The following is an 18,551-nucleotide window of genomic DNA, read 5'->3' as shown; positions in this document are numbered from 1 at the left end:
TAGTTTTAATGGAGGTCCTCTCTTCCCACTTTAATAGTTCATCGACTGAGTGAGCTAGTAGGGAAGACGGTAATAATTTTGTGGGCATTAAAATTCTCTCTGTCAAAAAAAGTAAAGGAACACAGAAGAAAAAAAGGGCACTAAAATCTTTCACAACTCGTAGTGAAAAGAAAAGAGACAACCACCGTGCCAAAAATAATGTGAAAGGACAGAGGAAATTTCTAATGGATACTGGATTGCTGGGTTTGCCATAAACTTGGGGAAAGGACAGGTGCTGGAGGCTGAATTGTGGGGTTTATTCTTTGGCATTAAATTTGCTGCTCAGAAAGGGCTTTCTCATCTCATCATTGATTATTTCAAACATTGATTAATTTCCTTACTTTGTACTCCTCTTCAATATCAATATGCCTCCGCTTTGGGTGATCCGCTGGTTCCCGATAGATCAAGAAATGTAAACGTGAGCCAGCAGTCAAGAGGCAGGACGAAGTTACTTTCTGATAAATTGCATCCTTGGAGATTAAAGAAAACTAGCTTGGGAAGCGCTAATGAGATGTTTGAGTCAGAGTTCACCTTATCGCCAAGTGTAGTGAGACGTTGCAATCCATATATCCTACGCAATGACGTAAATGTAAGGTTGTCACAATAACCAGCACTCATATATGTAATCCCAGCAAGATATGCAATTGATGATGGCAATCCTCTTATGCCACTTTCTCCGATATTCAAAATCACCAGGGATTCCAACTTGTCCTCTATTTCTGGGAAGCTCTCAAGCCTTCCACAATTACGTAGACAAAGCCTTTCCAGGGATTTCAATCCAAGTGTTGTTGCAAACCTCGTAAGCTTAAAGCATCCATCAAGATTCAATTCAACGAGTTTATCAAGGAGTCCAACAGAATCATCAACCTCAACCAAACTTGTACACTTACTTAGATTCAGCCACTTTATATTTGGGATTCCGGATAAGTCAGGGATTTTTTTTTAAGAATTGACAACCACTCAAATTCAAAGATGTCAGCTTTGGCATATACTGTGAGACAAAAACATAAATTGGTAAATTATCAAATCCCTTAAAAAAAAACTTCGAATATATATTTTTTTGTTCCAAAAACAAGAACTCTATTTGAAATAGTAATAAATAAGAATAATTTCAATTGTTACCTTAAATTTTCCAACTTTCTCATACTACCACAAGGCATATTGAACACAGCAAGATGCATTGCACAAAACTTGGATGGCAAAGAACGCAACTGGCATCGACCCCAATCAAGGAACCTCAACTTGTTGGGTAGATATTTAATGTGTCCAGATAGAATTGCATCACGATTTATGAAAATTTCAAGATTGTCCATCCCAAAGAAGCTTGTTGCATTCAATGTTATCACATTTGGCTTGGGAAACTCCACCATGATACCTTTAATTTTTCCTGTGCCCTAAAATGGAAAATAATTAGTGTTAAGACTTTTCAAACCAAAATACAAGTACATTTTGTTAAGAAATTTCTAGGTTACATATGGTACTGGTTCTTTTCAAATGGAATATAAGAACCTATATTATACTTACTGTATTTTCAGTTAGAGCATGGTAGACATCCTCATGAAACCATAATCTACTACGCTTGCCAGGCTCAATGGGGCACTCTTCATGAACTATATCCTTTCCCATTTTTTCTAGCAAGTCATGCATCCAAATCCTATTACATTCAATAGTTCTGATTGCCTTCTCAATGAGTACTTCTATACAATCTTGGGAGACCTTCTGCTTACAACTTCTTAGTACTTGTATCACATAGTCCTTATCTTCACCCTTGAAGAAGCATGCACTACTACATTTTTCTATTTGCGCGACGATAGTTTGCGCGACGAAGGACAAATCGTCGCATAAAAGATCATCGCGCGACGGATAACCATATGCATAGCGCAAACAAGAGTGACGAAGAACTTTCGTCGCATAAAAGATCATCGCGCGACGGACCATAATATGCGTAGCGCAGACTAGCGCGACGAAGAAATTTCGTCGTATAAAAGATCATCGCTCGACGGACAATCAAATGCGGAGCGCAAAATAGAGCGACCAATAAATTTCGTCGCGCAAAAGAACTTTGCGCCACAGAACAAACGACCGTCGCGTAAAACAAGGGGAAAAAACCGCGAATAAATATTCTGGCGCCTAATTCTTGCGCGACGACTAAACTTGTCGCAAATGACATCTTTGCGCGACAAAACACTATCCGTCGCGCAAGGTACGATATACAAAACCATTAATCCTAATCCTAAATTTTAATTTTGCCATCTAAATCATATATTTTTCATTGATTTTAGTGAAGATTATCATTCATACCCTTTTAATTATGGGAATGGTAGAGGAGAATCTTTTTGTATGGTTATCAACCTCCATACGAATAAATTTCAGGGTTATCAATTTCCCTACGAAGAGAAGAGCGCGAAATATGTTTTGAAACTAAAAAGTGTTCATTCAACTCTACAAAACTAATTTCAACGATCCAACCGTTAAACGTGTTTGTATATACTGTGAGATTGTATACCCCAAAAATCGCAAATAACAAATATTCAGAGATCTAGAAATGGGACAAAATATTCAAAGAGGTATAAATGAACACGTTTGCGCGACAACTATTTGCGCGACGATGACGTATTCGTCGCACTATGATGTTTAGCGCGACAAAACAATAATACGTCGCGCATAATAAATTGCGGGAAACAAACTGTGTTTCATACTTGCGCGACGATAAGTTTAGTCGCGCTAGGGTGTAATGCGCGACAAAATAAATTGTCGTCGTCGCGCAAAAAAAAAGCGGGAAAAAAGCCGCGGGTTTATCGCTTTGGCGCAAAATGATTGCGCAACGAACTTTGCTCGACGATAAAAGCGTCGCGCAAATACATTGTATTCTTGCGCGACGACGATTTGTATTCGAGCGACGGATATATGCGCGACGGTCAAAGTTTAATACGTCGCGCAAAATGGATGTCGGCATCACCATGCGCGCCGGGGAAAGAATTTTGCGGGACGGCAAATACGTTTGCGCGTCGAATAATATGCGACGAAATTTTTTATTTGTCGCGCAATGTCTTGCGGTTTTGCGCGACGAAAATAGTATCCGTCGCGCAAAATCGTCGTTTATTACTTATTCAGTTACAGTCATGGCAGAGGCAAACTGCAAAAAAATTGCAGCTTGCCTCAGCCACTCTCTCCCTCTATCTCGAACGTCATATGCCAAGCAAACGCATCAATCTCATTTCGTTTATGAGTTAAACTATTTCTGCCTCCGGTAAGTTCATTGATTATGTATTTTTTGTCGTTAGTGTAAAAATATTACTGTAAATTCATACTAACGCCATTAATTTCGTTGTATATAGGGATATTATATGTGATTAGCGATTGGTGGAGAACGATTGCGAAAGTATTATATAAAATTAATTACATTATGTTTAAATTGTGTTGTGAAATTATATTTATATTATGTTGTTCAGTTATGCACGTTGATGTACGAAGTTAATTGAAATTAACTTCATACATTTTTTTTTTGTAAAGCTTAGTTCCCGTTCGAGGTTAGTTGGACCGCGCATGGGTGGGTAAACCACGACTACGGTCCAATTAATTCTTGAATTGTCCCATACTTTGGACAGTTTGGAAATGCATAGTCGTGTCACGTAGTTTACAGCTACAGGATTAGGTTTCGATTGTGGAGATTTCGGTGTCATCTCGGTACGTTCTTCGGGTGGTACGTAGGTATTTTATATCTACGGTACGCCTCAAGAACTGTACCGAGATGCTGCCGAAATTCATCCACGTCGAAATCTAATCTCATGTAGTTGTAAATTACGTGACATGACTATGCATTTCCGAATGGGATAGGGCCCTTACCGGAGGCATAAGGTGACGTTATGATTTTGTAAGAATACAACATGATTGTTGTATTGTGATTGTGGTTCCAGGAATTATGAGCAGAAGGTGGATACAGAACCCTAACAGGTGCGCAGACGAATACTTGGATGGAATCGAGGACTTTATTCACTTTGCACGGTCACACAACCCGGGTGCAACTAGAATCCGGTGTCCTTGTAGGAAGTGTAACAACATGTTGTGGGAGACAATTGAAACTGTTCGATTTCATTTAGTAAGGAATGGAATGATTGAGACATACAGCACTTGGAACCATCACGGGGAACAATTAGACATTGCTTCGTCTTCAAAGGCCACAACAGTGGACAATGTTGAACCTATTGTGGAACCTAATGAACAAGTCATGGATATTATAAATGATGCTTTTCCATTTGCATCGACAAGCAGCAATCAGCAAGGGGAAGATGATGTGCCTACACCAACGGATAGTGCAGAGTTTGAACAGTATGAAAAACTGTTAAGAAATGCTAACCAAGAGTTATATCCGGGGTGCGAGAGCTTTTCCGTTCTGACGGCCATTGTGGAGCTAATGCATGGAAAAGTAAAGTACCGTATGTCGAACCTGAGTTTCGATTACTTTTTGGGGGTTTTCAAGAGAATGCTTCCGACGGACAATTGTTTGCCGAAAGACCACAGACAGGCGCAGAAGATGTTGAGTGGTCTTGGATTGGGTTATGAAAAAATTCATGCTTGCAAAAACAATTGCATGTTATTCTACAAAGAGTATGAATCATTGGATACATGCCCTATATGCAATGAGTCGAGGTTCAAACAGAAGTCTCATAATAGAATGACTAAGGTTCCACAAAAAGTCATGCGTTATCTGCCCCTGAAACCAAGATTGCAGCAATTGTATATGTCGACGCATACTGCCACAGACATGAGATGGCATAAGGAAAAACGGGTAGACGACGATGTGATGCGGTATCCTGCAGATGGGGAGGCATGGAAAGAGTTCGATCGAACGTTCCCCGAGTTTGCTGCTGATCCCCGAAATGTTAGGCTGGGACTTGCCACTGACGGATTCAATCCGTACGGGGTTCTAAACCAACATCACAGTACTTGGCCAATTTTCGTATTCCCATATAATTTGCCGCCTTGGAAATGCATGAAAAAAGAGTACATGATGATGACTGTTTTGATAAATGAGGATCCTGGCAGGTCAATCGATGTGTACTTAAGGCCGTTGGTTGATGAGCTCAAGGATTTATGGACAAACGGTGTGCGCACGTACGATAAATCCACTGGGAAGATGTTCACTTTGAGAGCGGCAGTTATGTGGACTGTGAATGATTTTCCCGCATATGCAATGGTGTCGGGGTGGAGCACAAAGGGTTATATGGCATATCCTGTATGCAAGGAAGATGTGACTTCTGGTTGGCACGCTGGAAAGGTGTGTTACCTTGGGCATCGAAGATGGTTGCCATGGGATCACGAGTGGCGGGAAAAGGATAAAGAGTTCGACGGGAACAAAGAGCATCGTGCAAGACCTAGAGAATCGTCCGGTGATCAGATCTTGGATCAGCTTAACCATTTGGATTTTGCTCCGTTCGGGAAAACTGTTAGTCGAACCAGACCTGCTACACATATGAACTGGACGCACAAGTCTATGTTTTTTGAGCTCCCATATTGGTCGAAACTAAAATTGAGGCACAATCTCGACGTTATGCATGTTGAGAAAAATGTGTTTGACACATTGATGGGAACGATTCTAGATATCAAGGACAAGACAAAGGACACGATAAAAGCTCGTCTTGATTTAGAAAGAATGGGCATACGAAGGGGTTTATGGCTGAAAAGGGGCAATGATAAAGCTATAAGGGATCTTGCGTTTTTTTCCATGAAACCGAATGACAAAAAAGAGTTTCTACAGTTTGTGTCGTCTGTAAAGTTTCCTGATGGGTATGCTTCTAATATCGCACGTTGCGTGAATGTTGACGGGGTTAAATTTACCGGACTCAAGAGTCATGACTGCCATGTGTTTATGCAACGCCTACTTCCTGTTGGGATTCGACACCTGTTGCCGGAAGATGTAGTCAAGCCAATCATATTGTTGTCCAGATTTTTTTCCCAACTGACGGCAAAGACATTGCAAAAGACAGACATTCATCAGTTGCGCGATGACATTGTCCAAGTCTTATGCAAGTTTGAGATGATATTCCCTCCGGCTTTCTTCACAAGTATGATCCACGTGATGGTTCACTTGCTAGAAGAGGCATTGCTTGGGGGTCCAGTCAACTATCGCTGGATGTATCCTATAGAAAGGTATATAACTTGGCATCATTTCTGTATGCATCATTGGTTCGTATTCTTGCTACATCCTGATTTTCATCTTTTCATTATATTTTGGCAGGCTTCTCGGAGAGCTGAAAAGAAGCGTACGCAACAGAGCGAAGCCCGAAGGATAAATTGTAGAGGCTTGGGTTCAATATGAGGCGCTGACTTTCTGTGGAATGTATTTAAAAGATATGGACACGGCTTTCAATCGACCTCAGCGCAATAATGACGGAGGTGTGAGAAATGAGCAACTTTCTGTTTTTTCTCAAAGCGCACGACCCTTTGGAGATCTTGTACAAGGGGAGTCATTTTCCAGGAAAGATATGGAGGTAGCTCATTGGTTCGTATTGAACAATTGTGATGAGATAATGGCATACTTAGATGAGCATGAAGAGATGATGAAGCGAGAACATCCATCACATTTGTATTCCAAGAAACACCGTGAATTATTTCCAAAATGGTTCTTGCAATATGTAAGTTATAAGTATTTTGTAATTGACCTATATATTGTAGTATTTGAAATTGTCAAACTAACATTTCCATGCTATTGATTTTTTTTTTAATAATATTAGGTGACCAAGTTGAAATCAGAGAATTCCCCCACTTACAGTGAAGAGTTATATAACTTAGCATTCGGCCCACTTTGGGCTGAATTGTTCTCGGGTTGCCATGTTAACGGCGTCAAGTTTTTGGTGAGTGCACGAGATGACAAGTTGTGTACGCAAAACAGCGGTGTCCATGTTCCAGGTGGAGGCGAAAGTACAGACATTGATTTCTATGGCAAACTCACCACTGTCGTGCAATTGCTTTACAAAGACCGATACCAAGTGATCATGTTTAAGTGTCGATGGTTTGATACGAACCAAAATAGGCAGGGAAGTATTAAAATCGATCATGGGTTATTATCTGTGAACATGAGCAGAACTTGGTATGATGACGACCCTTACATTTTGGCAACCATGGCAAAACAGATTGTCTATCTAGATGACCCTAAAGTAGGGAGCGGGTGGAAAGTTGTTCAGCAGATGGGTCAGAGGAATGTGTATGCTATACCAGAACTAGACCCATATGACAACGACGTCGACGTTGCTGACCAACGTTTCGAATCTTCCATGGAACATGATGCACAAACACTTCGAGATACAATTGTCGTACAGGAACCTTTTCAGCTTGAAGGAGTGTCTCCAAGAGAAATACCGATTCAGTCAATTACAATTGACCTCGGTTATCTTCCGCGATACGATCCAACCGTGGGCCCGAACAATGATGATGATGTACTTGAGGAGGAGGAGGAGGAGGAGGAGGAGGAGGATGATTGGGAGACCGACAGTGATCATAGCGACGAAAACGAAGATTATTATAGTTCAGATGATGAATAATGTAAAATATTTGCGACTTGCCATGTAAAACATATTAAATGATTATCCAAACCTTAAATATTTGTTTGAATATTGTTCGAATATTTGTGGAATGTATATCCAAACCTTCAATATATGTGGGGAACTTTGTAACGTGTTTGCAACGTTTTTCGTTTCTTTTATTGAATTCTGTTCATTTTCATAACTGTTTTTGACTTTTGGTCTGCGCTACGTTCTTTGTTTTTCTGTGCTGAATCCAACTGTATAAATAACATGAAATTTGGACATATGGTTAAGAAGTTATGGATTCAAAACTGAACAGATGTTGTAAGTGGTAATCAGCCAATTACAATCTGTCAAAAAACGACCGGTCGTCTACACACCGGTCGTTAACTTTGCGCGACGAACAAAATGTGTCCGCGTCGCACAATCACACTTTGCGGGACGGAAATATTGGTCGCGCATAATAAGGTTGGAAGTTAAAAAGAAAATTAGAATATGTGGAAAAACGACCGGTCTATAAATTTGCGCGACGGAAATCAATTTGGAGTCGTCGCGAAATCATACTTTGGGGGACGGATATTGTCATCGCGCATAATTAGGTTGGAAGTTTAAAAAAAATTAGAATCTGTGCAAAAACGACCGGTCGTCTACACTAAACGACCGGTCGTTAAATTTGCGCGACGAAATTAAATAGTTGGCGTCGCACAATCATACTTAGTGGGACGGATATGTTCGTCGCGCAAAATAGGTTGGAAGTTTAAAAAAAAATTAGAATCTGTGCAAAAACGACCGGTCGTCGACACTAGACGACCGGTCGTTAAACTCGCGCGACGAAATTAAATAGTTCGCGTCACACAATCATACTTGGAGGGACGGATATATTCGTCGCGCAAAATAGGTTGGAAGTGAAAAAGAGCAATTACAATCTGTGAAAAAACGACCGGTCGTCTACGCTGGACGACCGGTCTTTACATTTGCGCGACGGATAATATTTTATTGTGTCGCACAATCATTCTTTGCGGGACGGACATCGTTGTCGCGCAAAAGCAAATATGTGATAATAATGTTAAAAATCATCTTTGCGCGACGAGTACGATTTGTCGGTCGCGCATTGTTCCAAATATTACAAAAATTTACGAATTAGATAAATCATCTTTGCTCGACGAACATGAATATACTTCGCGCAAACCTTCAGAGACGAACAAGGAGCTCATACGTCGCCCAAACCAAGTTTTTAAATTTTATTTCTTTTATATGGCATGATAGTTAAGAAATTAAACGAACTATCCATTAGTGTAAATAATTTTAAATGAAGATCAACTTCAGTAATTGTATTCATATACAGTAAAGGGGTGCACCCATAGAAAATCTTGAACATCGGAGTTAAAATACCCGTTCAATCGTGATTTTTCATATATATCCGTCGAAAATTGTGGTCCCGTTATGTCATCTAGGACTGTATATTTTTTCCAATTTTTTTTAAGTACGATCTCAACGTTTAAAGAAACAGGTTTGACGGTTGGATCGTTGAAAATAGTTATGTAGAATGCGTATGTAGCCAATTACTATATATTCACAAACATTAAGAGTTGTTGATGTACTTTTGTTAAATATAACATAAGATGTTGTGGTATCCACTAGTGTAAATATTTTTCAATGGAGATCAAATTCAGTAATTGTATTTATATACGGTAAAGGAGTGCATCCGTAAAATATCATCAAAATTGGAGTTAAAATAACCGTTAAATCGTGATTTTTTGTTTATAACCGTTGAAAATTTTGGTCTGGTAACATCATCTATTAATGTGTATTTTTTTCAATTTTTGGCGTGTACGATCTCTAAGTATAAACAAACAAGTTTGACGGTTGGATCGGTGAAACTAGTATTGTAGAATGCGTAGCCCCATTAAAACAATATACTCACTAACATTTCCATGCTCTTCTTGCGCGACGAATAAGATTATTTCCGTCGCGCAATAGTTCTACGCGCGACGTATGAAGTTATTTCCGTCGCGCAATGTAAGTAAGGGTTTCTGGGTTTAGGGTTTAGGGTTTATCTTTGCGCGACGTGTTGAAAAAAATGTCGTCGCGCAAGTCGCCCAAATTTTTGGCGGAGTTTATCCCGCGAAGTAAAAATTCTTTGCGCGACAGGTTAGACTTATTTCCGTCGCGCAATGTAAGTAAGGGTTTCTGGACCATGTTTCAGGGTTTAGGGTTTAGGGTTTAGGGTTTACCTTTGCGCGACGTTGTAAAAAATTTCGTCGCGCAAGTCGCCCAAATTTTTGGCGGAGTTTATCCCGCGAATTAATAATTCTTTGGGAGACGGGTTATTTTATCCGTCGTGCAAAGTGCGATATTTATCTTTGCGCGACATTTTACATATTTCGTCGCGCAAGTCGGCGAAGCTTTTATGAAAAAAAACGCGCATTTCTGTTCGTCTTCAACCTCTCTCAGCCCCTCTGTCTCTCTCTCCTCGAACCCTAAAATCCGTCGAACCCTCAAATCTCTCAGCCACTCTCTCTCTCGCGTTCAACCTCTCAGCCCCTCTATCTCTCTCTCCTTCGAACCCATTGATCTCTCACCCGGTCTCTCTCCTTCGCACCCCCAAATCTCTCACCCAGTCTCTATCGCAAGCTCTCAGCCCCGCCCCTCATCCTTCTCAGCCGCTCTCTCCTCCGTCCCCACTCATCCCTCTCTCCTCCGTCTCCACTCATCCCTCTCAGTCCCTCTATCCTCCATCCCCACTCATCCCTCTCTGTCCCTGTCTCCTCCGTCCGCTCTCAGTCACTCGCTCCTCCATCAGACGACGGCCCTTCGATTTCTCTCTCGCTCTCCACCGTCGAAACCCATACGGTAAAAGTCCCGACTCTAGCCCCGATTTATAATTACAAGTTTTTGGATTTTTTTTTTTTCTGAAAGTTGTGGATTAAAATATATATTAGGATTAAATTTCTGAAATCTGCTGTTTGAATTTGTATATTTATTTTGTAAGTGTTTACATTACTTAGTCTGGTGGTTGGTTAGGATTGCTCCGTTTCAATTTCCTTTTTGTATTGGATTTGCATTTGTGATTTCAGATTTTATTGGAAATGTTGAAATAGTGTTGGATTTGTGATTTTGTATTTGGTTTGGTTTCAGATTTTAAATTTGATTGGAGCACAATTTTATGTTTTCTGTTTTTTGTATTTTGATTGCTTTTCGTAATTTTCTGTTTTTTGTATTTGGATTGCTTTTCAGATTTAAGATATGTGCAACTAACCAAATTAGATGTTCATTTTGTTGAGATGAATATTTGTTTCTGTTTTTTATTTATTTATATATATATGTTTTTGTTTTGTTTGCAAACAATGTGCATATGTTATTTTTAATATATATCTGTTTTTGTTTTGTTTGCTTTAAAACAATGTGCATCTGTTTATTATTTTTTTTTTTTATAAGAATACATGTTTCTGTGTATTTGTATGCTAAATATTGAATTTGCTGTTGATTAGTTGTTGAGGTTGTTTTTTTAAAAATAAACAAACATTTTAGGCAAGGATGTTTTAATTTTAAGACCTTATCAGTTGTGCAGATGTCGAACCTTATCAGACGTCGTAAGACGGTGACGAGTCCTCATAGTTTGCCTCCCCCGATTGCGACGTCAGCTGTCACTGCTCCAGCACAGTTGAACGAGATCCCATCTGTTCCGAACGTCTCCCATGCACAGGCGTCATCAGAGTCCTCAATTGCGCAACCTGTTAGCGCCAGGCGGCGTCATCGCCCTCCCCACTTGATCGACACCGCTTCGACCTCTGCTGCTGGTGGGTCGGGTTCTCAACCAGGTAAAGATTTCCTTTACCTACAAATAAACTGTACCATTTTTTTTTTAATAATTTGTTAATTAACATTAATTTTATATATCTTTGCAGCCAAGAAGAACACCCGGGGACCTTGTCGCCAGTTGAGTACGGCGAAGCTCACTCGGGTGACCAACAGTCGTATCAACATCAGATACGACGAGCGTCATCGGGCTGCACCTACTGCGGACCAACATAGCTCATTGGCCCACGATGTTGGTTCAGTCATTCGGACCCATTGTCCGATGAAATGGAAGTCTTGGAAGGCCATGCCTAACGAGGTGCAGATGGAGGTGCGTGGACAGCTGTCGGTATGTATCCTACCTTTTAATTGTTTTCCCTTCCAATTTTATATATTTCTAGTACTTAATGCATGTAATTAATTTATTGCAGATCAACTACAATTTAGAGAATCTCAACGATGATTTGTTCGGGTACATCGATAGACTGTTTGCGGATAGGTACAAGCAGTGGAAGAGCGACCTGCACCACCATTTTCAGGCATATGATGATCCGCAGGTTGCTCTTCTGGAGGGTTGCCCGAAGGAGCTTGAGGGGCGGGAGGATAGTTGGGAGTGGCTCTGTGGTCATTTTCAGGGGGCAGATTATGTGGTATTTTTTTTTATACTAAGTTCAAAATTCTGTTTTCAGTTCATTTTCAACAAAAATATTTTATTTTTTGTATAACAGAAGATGGCCAAAGCAAATAAGGGCAATAGGGCGAAGAAGACTCTTCTCCACCATTCAGGTGCCAGGCCCTTCTCCTATAGGATGGAGGCGCGGCGGCAGGTAATAATTATATAATTTTTATTTACTTTTTAATGTATTTAATATTAATTTGTTTTTTTTGTACTAACAATTTTTTTTCTCTTGTTCAATTAGGAGGGGTCCAAATTCCCAGAGATTGATGTCTTTGGCGACGTTTATGTTCGACCTGGGAATGAGTTGGCGGAGTCCATTCATGTAAGTAGTCTTTAATTATAATTATTCTCTTACACGTTCAAGTTTCAACTTTATTATATGAATGTTTTAATTAATATTTTATGTTATGTTAAATAGATGACCATGATTGAGAAGAGCCAGTTGGTTCTTCAGGAGTCCGCCTCTCAGCTTCCTCCCGATACGCCGCTCGAGTCCGTGGCTCCTCCACCAGATGCAGGGTTTCAGATCTTGACGGAGGCTTTGGAGCAGACTCTCGGGAGGCGGCCAGGGACATATTGTCGAGGGATGGGGAATGCCCGGCGGCGGGAACCTAGATCCCGTTCATCGTCCCAGTCAAACAGTGCTATGACAGCAATGATGGCCCAATTTGAAGCCCGGATGTCCCAGATGGACCAGCTTCAAGCCCGGGTGGCCCAGATGGGCGAGCTTGAAGCCCGGATGTCCCAGATGGATTCGTTCTTATAGTCCCTCGCCCAGTCCGGCATTCCAGTACCGTCTTTTGTTCCTCCATCCACCTCTGAGCCCATCCAACCCGAGCATGGCCATCAAACCTCTGCCCCTGTCCACAATGTCCAGATCGGAGACCAAGTAGATTATCAAACAATGTTTGATTAGTTTTCTTTATGACATTTGAAACATTTTTCTTTTATTTGACTCTATATTATGTTATAACAAAAACTTTCTCTTAATTACATTTTTTTATTGTCATTTCATTTAATTATAAAAATAAATAAACCAAACAAAAATTTCCCCAAAAAGAAAAAATTAATAATTTAATTACTCTTTTGCGCGACGAACATATGCCGTGATGTCGTCGTGCAAAATTTTCCACAGGAAAATACAAACCATTATAATTTAAATGGAGAAACAATATATTTACATTTGCGCGACGAAAAATGTCGTCCCCTAAAGGCAACGCGACGACGAGAATTTTGTAGCTCTATATTTGCACGACAAATGGCATTGTCGCACAGGGTTTGTGCGACAATCTATTCTTCGTCGCGCATAAAACTGAGCGACGAAAGTTCATCGTCGCGCCAGGTTTGTGCGCCAGTTATTTTTCAACGCGCATAAAGCTGAGCGACGACCCTTATGCTGCCTCTCAAATGTCTGTGCGACGATGGTAATTCGTCGCACCAGCTTTGCGCGACAATTCTTATGCCGCCTCTCAAATGTCTGTGCGACGACGGCAAATCGTCGCACAGTTTTGAGCGACGAACACATAATCGTCGCGCAAACATTTTGCGCGACGAAGTGTAGCCGTCCCAGAATTGTTGGTGCAACGAGCTTGTTGCGCGACGAAATGAGCAATGGTCTGTCGCGCAAGGGCTTTCTTTACGGACTTCGCGCGACTGAGTTTGCGCGACGGTGATTTCGTCGCGCTGTTATTCGAGCGACTACTTTGTACTTTGCGCGACAAATTTGTCTTCGTCGCGCAAACAGTGAAATTTAGTAGTGATGCAATGTCAAGAAAAACTTGTTGCATTGAATTTTCCAATGCATCATAACTTTTTCGAAGTATTTTCTGAATACCTAAATAAGGTTCTCCTTCGTAACCATCTAATATAGCTTGCCAACGATGTATACCTTTATTACGAAGATGGGAACCTAAAAGTGTTATAGCTAGTGGAAGGCCTTGAGCATAGGCTATTGCTCGTTGTGCGAGTTCCAAATAATCATTTGGAGGTTCAGTAGTTCCGAAAGCATTCAAACTGAAAAGTTCAAGAGCTTGGTAGTCAAATAACTTTTGGACCTCGTATATCAGCTCAATTCCATGACATTTTAGCAATCCGCTATCTTGTGTAGTTATGATGACTCTACTACCCTCACCAAACCAACCAAGTCCAGCCAAGTTGTCTAATTGCTCCAACTGATTCACATCATCAAGAATTAAGAGAATCTTTTTATGCCTCAATAGTTTATGTATAATAGAGATACCTTTATCAGCACTGGCAATTTTCAACTTTTTACCTCCAAGAATCTCTTGAAGGAGAGTCTCCTGTTGTTGGATTAAGCCTCCATATTGTGGCATTGAATTTTCTCTAACATTTGGCAAGAAACAACTTCCTTCAAACTTATGGGTAATTTCATTCCATATAGCTTTTGCAATTGTTGTCTTGCCTATTCCAGATGCCCCCCATATCCCAACCATGAAGCGACCATTCCCACCAACATCCAAAAGCATTTCCACATCTTGTACATGAGACTGAATTCCAACTGGGTACTTGGCCACATTCCAAAATGTGCGGTTCAATACTACAACTAAGATCTCTTCAACGATGTGGTTGATAAATGTAGCTTCAGACCTACCATTTAAAAAAAATTGACACATTTAAGAAATAAAATTTAAACATGCAAGCACGCAAAGAATACCATATTTAGGTACATAGTATATTCAGCCGGCTGCCCTACTCCCCCGAGTTTGATTGTATAGTTCGCTAAAGTAAGTTTCCGTTTCGATAGATCATGGAGGGATTGAAAAGAAGGGATGTGGATTTGAGAATAACTAGATGTAGTGCATTTTAAATAGATATTGAATGTACTTGGAACAACTAGACATAGTGCATTTGAAATAGATTTGAAGTGACTACATGTAAGGGATCATTTGAAATCCATTTATCTTCTTCATCTCTCTCTTGGCCAAATCTTGACCTACATGAATTTCACTAGTCTAAACAAACAAGATTACCTTATTATGTAATACAAATCCATAATTTGGAATCCTTCCATCGAAATGGAGCCTAAGTTCCTAACCACAAACAATATTGACTTGTTTTTTTTAAGTATACAATGATATGTATCATTTATACTAGTCCGGCTAATATATGGGTTTTGAATCTTCTCCCTACACTTTTCAATTTTTCTCAAAACAATACTTTTTTTTAATGAGTAACAATTAAATATAACCAAAGGAAAAAGGAGAGAAACCATTAAACTTGAAAAAGATAGAAGACCCTGAAAATAGAATCAAGTCACTAAATTAACCATATATGTGTGCACAACAGAGGGTAGAAATATACTCTCCCGCCTTGCAAGTATATCCTTTCAAACTTGCTGCTTGTCTAAGAGCGCTTCTCCATCTTTGCACCTTCTCCGTGCTATCCTTAAATCTGCAGTTAATGTCAGCGAATGCATCACCAAAACTATTTGTTTGGTTTCGTACATGCGACGGATCCACTTTGTAAAAAATGGGCCAAACTATTTGTTTCATTGATGTTTTGCATCGAAGGATCTCAACGAGTTCGTTCAAGCACCAGCGTGAGGATGCATAGTTTTCAGAGAATACAATGAGAGAAATCCGTGACTCTTCAATTGCTTTGAGAAGTGCTGGTGAGATTTTTTCACCTCCTATAATCTCACGATCAATGAAGGTGTAGATCCCCTTATCGGACAAGGCCTTGTACAAATGATCTGTAAAATTGGTGCGTGTATCCTATGTCCATGGATCATGAGTGAAAGAAGAAGAAGAAGAAGAAGGAGAAGAATGTCCTTGTTGGTTGGCCATAGGAGCCATACTCAGATCAAAGACTAAGTTGTTGGTTGCAGTTGTGAATGCGATGAAGTTTAAATATTTTTGAAAAAAAGGGGAAATTCACTTCTGGTGTGTGTGAACATACCACCTACGTTAAATATTTCTAAGGACACCTAACTTTGAAATTCACTTCTGGGAAATTCACTCCTTTTACTGTACTTAAACGCATATCTTTAGATTATGTCATCTTTACAACGACTCTTTGACTCAGTGGATGCATGTATTGATATAATTTACAGGTGTTGGTGCCTAGTCCCATCCGCTACAGAAAACCAATAATGTTTAACATTCAGTTCTGAGATGAGATCTGTAGCTTTGTGATTAAACAGTGACAGGATTCTCACGGTTAATATGGTATTTTTGTATGATAGCTGAGCTGGCAAGGTTTTGTCAGGCAATTGGTTAGTTAGCTGGCAATTTGTTTTGTTAGTTAACAGCTGTTATTTGCTTAACTGGGAAGCGATTATATTAGTGGGCTTTTGCTCATTCTAGGGCATGAAATTGTATCCTCACCTCTAAAACTCAAAAACACATCATATGTCCATGATGAATCATGAGTGAAAGAAGAAGAAGAAGAAGAAGGAGAAGAAGAGACTGGTTGAGTGGTCATAGATAGGAGGCACATAATTAAAAGTAAGGAGAAGCTCAAAGAATTGGGTATGGCAGTGGCGCTCTGGTTAGATTTACGAGGGTTTGACGAAGCAGTTTCCTACCACCTTCCATGTGGAGTTGCTATTGTTTCAACTTCAAGTCATCAGACGCTGATTTTTCTTTTCTTACAGACGCGGTCTCTTTTTTTTTTTTTTTTTTTTTTTTTTTTTTGGTTACAAGGCAGGCCGAAGCCAGAAAAGAAAAAAGCTAACAAGGCACAGCCCTACTTTGGGCTCTTCCTAGATCATCATCCAGCAACAAGCTTGAGAGGGAGACAGGAGCAGACTCATAGATATGAAGGCCCAAGGGTTACTGACGCGGTCTTTAATTTACTGAAAGCATATATAGTTTCAAGATAGTGCACATGGCAAGTATAGCACAAATGGGCCTATGGCAGCTACAAAAGTGGTCAAACGATGATATTGCTTTTCCACTGACGCGCTTTCTTCCAAATGATGGTCTTTCTATCTAAAGATTTTGTATTTTTGGTCTGAAAATAAAAAATTGAAAGATTACTAGAACGAATTTTATGGTTTGATTTTTTCTTGAACTGGTCTAATAGCAATGTTGACGACTCTATCTCTATGATATTTAGTTATAGACTAGTCAGCCGAAGAGTTTCTTTGTAATGAGACGGTACCTTCAAGGCTAGGGTAAGGAACCTTCAAGGCTACTTTTCATCTTTTTATGTTGTAATTTAGCTTACGTGCTAATTTTCCTTTTTATTCTGTTATTTTCTGTGTATTTGAGGGAGAAGAAATGTGGCCGGTATTTATAAGAAAAAATGGGTTGAAAAAATTAAATAAATAAATCAAGAAGCGTTGAGCTAAAAAAAAAAAAAACCCCCCACAAAAACATAGCCGTTGGATCTGCTGTAAATAAAAGGGAAAGAATTTTTTTTTTTTTAAAAAAACCTAAAGTTAATTACCGTTTCAAAATGAAAAGAAAAATACCATAACATGATGAAACTGAGAATTGGATGGTCTTTTTTTTTTTTTTTTAGGTGAGACCCAAGGGTATCCACCGCCGACAGCAGTGACTAATCCCTTTCGCCGCGGGAGCTCTCCCAATGGAGGTAAACGGCTGGCCACGAAATGCGCTCCATTCCCATGGGCGGGGATCGAACCCCCAACCTCATGGTTAAGGAATGAGGTGAGCTACCACCACACCACATCTCATGGTTAGAATTGGATGGTCTTTAATTTAGCGAAGAATATAATATTGTATAATTGAAACTTTTTCTTCTTGAGCAGCACTTCCTTTTTCTTTCTTTTTTTTTCTTTTTGTCATGGAATTTGTTTGTATCTCTCCGGACCCTTAAAAATTCAGGCCAGTCAGTCCTACCATCATTCTTCAGTTTTTACAAGCAGGTTTTTCAAAGTCTAAATCCTGATATCTTTTTATTTTTTTTTATTTCTAGTAATTTGAGAAATTTTTGTTGCATAACAAACATTAGAATTCACTAGACAATTTTCTAATGGAACAACAACGCTACTACTCTTCAGAAAATGATCATGCATTAGAGCTGAATTTTTTTTTTCAAACGTTCACATTCATCACGATGTCTGCATGTATAATATATGTGCTTGAAACAGTAAAAATATTTGAACTTCCATAGTCATATTTCCAGATCTGAGTTCCATAAATCCACTCCTACTTGAATGAGGACAACAGAAACGCAAGAAGCTACGAGAGAGGGAAAGAGAACGTATGCGGGTGGGTGCAGCCTAGGACCTGACAAAGATGTCTTATTATTTTACAAGCTCATGCGAAAATTTAAACAGCTCAAGTCAGCTCAACTCAACTCAACAATCAATTTTGGAAACCAAAAGCAGCACGATCTTGAGAACGCCAATTTCTAGAACAACAACATACACACAAAAAATAAAGAAAGAAATAAAAGTTAAACTTGTGTCGAGAAATAAAAAGTATTTAATTACTTGGACGAAAGTAAATTACGTACCCATCTAAACAAATCATAGATTGGCGCGTGTGTCCTTACCTCAAAAACTCAAACCATGGATCATG

At 39.7% G+C, this 18,551-nt stretch overlaps 1 protein-coding gene and 2 pseudogenes across 2 annotated transcripts; 2 read left to right on the top strand and 1 right to left on the bottom strand.

Moving 5' to 3' along the window:
• Nucleotides 1-399: 399 nt before the first annotated feature.
• LOC148296440 (TMV resistance protein N-like) lies at nt 400-16,664 on the bottom strand (annotated as a pseudogene). The gene is made up of 6 exons (XR_015833704.1): nt 16,370-16,664; nt 15,361-15,762; nt 13,804-14,646; nt 1,564-1,822; nt 1,170-1,433; nt 400-1,039 (listed from the first exon to the last, which is right to left on the bottom strand). The product of XR_015833704.1 is annotated as a TMV resistance protein N-like (transcript).
• Nucleotides 4,844-6,249, top strand: LOC148296442 (uncharacterized). The gene is made up of 2 exons (XM_088247896.1): nt 4,844-6,069; nt 6,186-6,249. Exons 1-2 carry the CDS (start codon nt 4,844-4,846, stop codon nt 6,247-6,249), a joined length of 1,290 nt encoding a protein of 429 aa, XP_088104022.1.
• Nucleotides 7,227-12,955, top strand: LOC148296441 (uncharacterized; annotated as a pseudogene).
• Nucleotides 16,665-18,551: the final 1,887 nt, after the last annotated feature.

This window comes from Prunus avium, chromosome 2 (genome assembly GCF_965620075.1).
Source record: "Prunus avium chromosome 2, drPruAviu1.hap1.1, whole genome shotgun sequence".
Classification (NCBI taxonomy): Eukaryota; Viridiplantae; Streptophyta; class Magnoliopsida; order Rosales; family Rosaceae; genus Prunus; species Prunus avium.
The sequence above is the reverse complement of the archived record's forward strand: the minus strand, read 5'-3'. Positions and strand labels throughout refer to the sequence as shown.